General features: G+C 30.1%; 1 protein-coding gene across 1 annotated transcript; it reads left to right on the top strand.

Annotated features, from left to right (window-relative positions):
- Nucleotides 1–2,305: 2,305 nt before the first annotated feature.
- On the top strand, nucleotides 2,306–3,363 carry LOC108759680 (probable multidrug resistance-associated protein lethal(2)03659; the record flags this gene model as incomplete). The annotated part of the gene is made up of 2 exons (XM_018505236.1): nucleotides 2,306–2,448; nucleotides 3,082–3,363. Coding segments are annotated over exons 1-2 (359 nt in total), but the record flags the coding sequence as incomplete, so codon positions are not given.
- Between the last annotated feature and the right edge of the window lie 948 nt (nucleotides 3,364–4,311).

The following is a 4,311-nucleotide window of genomic DNA, read 5'->3' as shown; positions in this document are numbered from 1 at the left end:
AATATTTGGTGTGAATTAGTTGATGCTGTTAATAAACAAACGCAATGAATAAGATAAATTTGTAATTTATAAGAAAATTATATCGCTACTGCTTATTGTATTATTATTTTCCAATAAACAAGCTGTCGTTATTTATCGTCATTTTAATATCAAAATGACGATAAATAACTTCAGCTTATTTTTATTGAATTGTTTACGACAATATTAATAGAAGATATAAATAAAATTTAAATTGTTGTAATTAAGTGACATGAGCGTGGCTAAGAGAAAGCATTTAGGACGCCAGGGCTTCCTGAATATTACAGAAAAAAGGAAATAATAACAACAAATTACACATACGGGGAAGGACCCCATTTGTTTATAAATGGGTTGCCTAGAGCACCATTTGCCTACATCTCGCATTTGTACCTACAGATTGCTTACATGTATTATCGCCTACAGCTTGATTGATTACATGCACTTTTGCGCACAAATAAAAATTTCGGGAACAAAGTCACATTTGCCTACAGCTTGATTGCCTACATATATTATTCTCTAGCTTTAAAAACAAATTATTTTCTTACGTAATTTAAGCGTAATTTTAAATTTGTGCGCAAAAGCGCTTGTAGGCAATTGACATGTAGGCAATAATGGATACATGTAGGCAATCAATTTGGTAAGTTAATGAAATGTAGGCAAACGGTGCTGTAAGCAATCAATTGGAGGTAAAAGGAGCTCTCTCCTCCCTCCTTCTACGCAACAAAATCCAGACTGCGCCGTGCATTGATAGATATACAAATTATTATTTGATAATAATAATAATTATAGTCTTTCAAATTTTATACGTCTATATTTTTATTATCTTTCGACTTTAATCAAATAAATAAATTTATTAGTCATTTTTTTATTATTTTTGGCATTTTATTGTTTATTTTTTTACTTTCTCACAAATGCACCAATCATATAATTTATGTGATATTACTACTTTTTATTTACTATGTAAAATGCACTTATATGCACACCGATTTATGTGTACTTTAAGGTTAAATGATTTTATTTATTAAATGACATTGATTTATTTTAGAATTATTTGAATTTGAACAAATTTTGCGCAATTATGAACTAAAAGTTTAATCCTTCGCCATATCTCTATAGATATGACATATCTGGTACTTTTCCCGTGAAAAGGTTCATGTCACTAACTATAATTTTTTTTTATTTATAATTTTAAAAGTTTACTATTGGCGTAAAAAAAAAGTACAAAAAAGTACCATTAAGGCTGACTGTCAGGGAGTATAATCATCGTCTTCGACCATTTTTACAAATATTTTAAAACGATCTCATCATTTCGTTTTATCCAAATTATCTTTGTTTACACACGTGGCACGTTACAAAAATTAACATGTCATTTTTCGCCTTTGACGTCACGATTCAACATGGCTGTAGTGGCTACTCAGGAGTCTTAAGGTTTGCTCTACTTGTGGTATAAAGTACGTCAGTCATACAAAGACTTCGAAATAGGACAGGTTTAAAAAGTACAGATATCGCTCTATATTCTAAAGTGGATATTGTTCTATATTCTAAAATGGTGTTAAAAAAATTTACATAATTTTTCCATTACTGTGATCAACATAAGTGTAACAATAAATTTTTTTCTTCTTACTTATAATATTGTGAGAGTAGTTTTATATCCGTATATTTATTATATGAGTGAGTATGGTTTAACTTCTTTAAAAAAAATATTTATTTGTAGACACAAGTAGAGATTAGAAACAAAGCTAAACGGTCAAAAATAGAAACTAATATGTAAATAACTTTTTATTAAACTAATTAACTATGAAATGTTTTAAGCACTTGTTATAATCATTGCATTTATTTTTGATTGATAATTTTAGAAAAATAAAAACAAAATAAAAATTTATATGTGTACGAGATATCGTACAGCTGATAAAGACTAAAATAAATGGTTTCAACATCTAGAATATTTAATTGTTTAAATAAAAGAACTGTTTACGTAATAATATTGATATACACTCAAGAAAAAATTGGTACTTGAAATAAAGAATAAAATCCTTATTTACATTGTTATCAGAAAATTGTTGGCAGTTATGCGTCAATCATTCGAAAACTAATTCAATGAAAGAGAGAGTTGTTGATACAAATCATGTAATGGATACATTATACTCAAGTGTTTGTACTTATTACACGAAACCTACACACTTCGCAATTTCATACGCCGCCAAGAACACCTAGAAGTATATGTATAACTGTCTTTTGTCATCTAGATACAGATTTTCTCCGTTGATGCATTGTTAAATGTAATCGCGCGTGTGTACGTAAGTATTAAAGTTTAATTATATCTTTGCAGACAAGATTCATATGAAACGCCGTCATGGATGGAAAAGTGTACACTGAGAAAATGAAGAATCCCAGAGCGGATGCTAACATCTTTAGCGTCTTGACGTTCTCGTAAGTACGAACATTTTACATTTTTCTGTCGCTTTATCTGATTTTATACTTTGAATAGTGTATTTTTCATTCGATAATATTAAATCTTTATAGAATCGTGGATGTATAAAATGTTCAATTAAAGTGTAAATGGATCGATTAGTTTGCGCTTCGATTACAATACATTTTTATAGAGTAATTATTTTTCATAACAATCGTCATAATAAATAGACAAATAACAGATAAAAAATAAGTAGATACATTTTGATTCGATTGTTTTACATACTCGTATATTAGTAGGTCAAATCTCGGATGATGATAAGCGAGCTAGGCGGGCCCAAATTATGAATCTGTAAATAATATATAAATGAATTGATAGTAGATTTTAATAAATAATTTTACAGCAAATAATTTATCTTAATGCATAATAATACAGATTTTAATGAATAACAATTTAGAAATAATTGATTTCAAATTAACTTTGATCAGGATCATCTTGGGTCGATTCAGATCGAGGAATGCAAATCATTTATGCGAGATACTACTTAAAGTATCTTGGAAAATTAATATATCAGCGAAAGAAGTATAAATCAAAAATTAGATGAATTGTAAATGATTCGTGCGAGTAAAATGTTTTGCTTTTCTTTTCCGCAGTTGGATCTTACGTACTTTCTGGGTGGGTTACCACCGAGATCTTGAAGTAACTGATTTGTACACACCTCTTAAGGAACATACAAGTGACGTTCTTGGTGACAAATTGGCAACGGCCTGGGAAAAGGAATGCGAGGAATACCAGTGTCGACTGAAGCAGGTCGCGAAGAGCGGATCACAGAAGAAGATTAAGGAGCCCAGTCTGATGAAAGTTCTTATGAGATGTTTTGGCCTCAAGATTATACTGTATGGGATTTGTGCGACCTTTGCGGAGATCGCGATCAGGTAGTCATTTCTTATCTATAAATTTCCATGGTTGGCAGTATTGCGTTACTCGTAACGCCATCACTTTGTTGACCGTTACCTTATTATAATAACGATTTGATAATAAGATTCTGAATTTTTTATGACAGTAATGTCATCAGAGTTAAAAGAATCAATCATTACTTGTAACGGATTGAAAAAGTCATTCGTTATTGAAAAAAAACTTCTTTTCCATTAATTTGTAACGCGTTACTTTTTTACTCGCGTTACTTGTAACGAGTAACGCATAATGTTTTTTTTTTTTTTCAATAACGAATTGACTTTTTCAACTCGTAACATAACTCGTTACAAGTAACGATTCATTTTTATAACTCTGATATTACCATTACGGTCATAACAAATTTGCAATGTTATCAAATCATTATTATAACAAGGTAATAATCAACAAAGTTACTCGATACTTATTACTCTTTTTAGTAAGTAACGCGTAATGATGACAAATTACTTTTCAAAATGACTTTTCTAATCTTAACACAACCTTAGCGTTTAGTTAATTAGCGTTACCGTCAAAAAATTGCATCGTCAAATTGTTTACTATAGAAAGTAACGACAAAGTAACTAAAAAGTAATGTTTGCCAACACTGTAAATTTCCTTGTGGATTTTTATCCCAATTTTTGTCATTTTCTACACTGGACGGTGTCATTGACGATTATAATGAGCTATAAAACACAAATTATTTCAGCAATACTGCAACAACATTGCACGCCCCTGCAATATAACATTGCAAACGTTGCGGCAATATTGGTGCAAGCTTCTGTGTTGTATGAGTTTTTGTGAAGTGTTTAGGAAACATTGATGGAAATAATTTTATTGAAAAGTGTGGAAAACAACAGAAATCTTCCATACATGTTTTATAGAGTGTTCGAGGAGCGTATATGGATATTCGAAATTGCAATGAGTCAATAGAA

This window comes from Trachymyrmex cornetzi, unplaced genomic scaffold, assembly GCF_001594075.2.
Source record: "Trachymyrmex cornetzi isolate Tcor2-1 unplaced genomic scaffold, Tcor1.1 scaffold2008, whole genome shotgun sequence".
NCBI classification, from domain to species: Eukaryota; Metazoa; Arthropoda; class Insecta; order Hymenoptera; family Formicidae; genus Trachymyrmex; species Trachymyrmex cornetzi.
The sequence above is the reverse complement of the archived record's forward strand: the minus strand, read 5'-3'. Positions and strand labels throughout refer to the sequence as shown.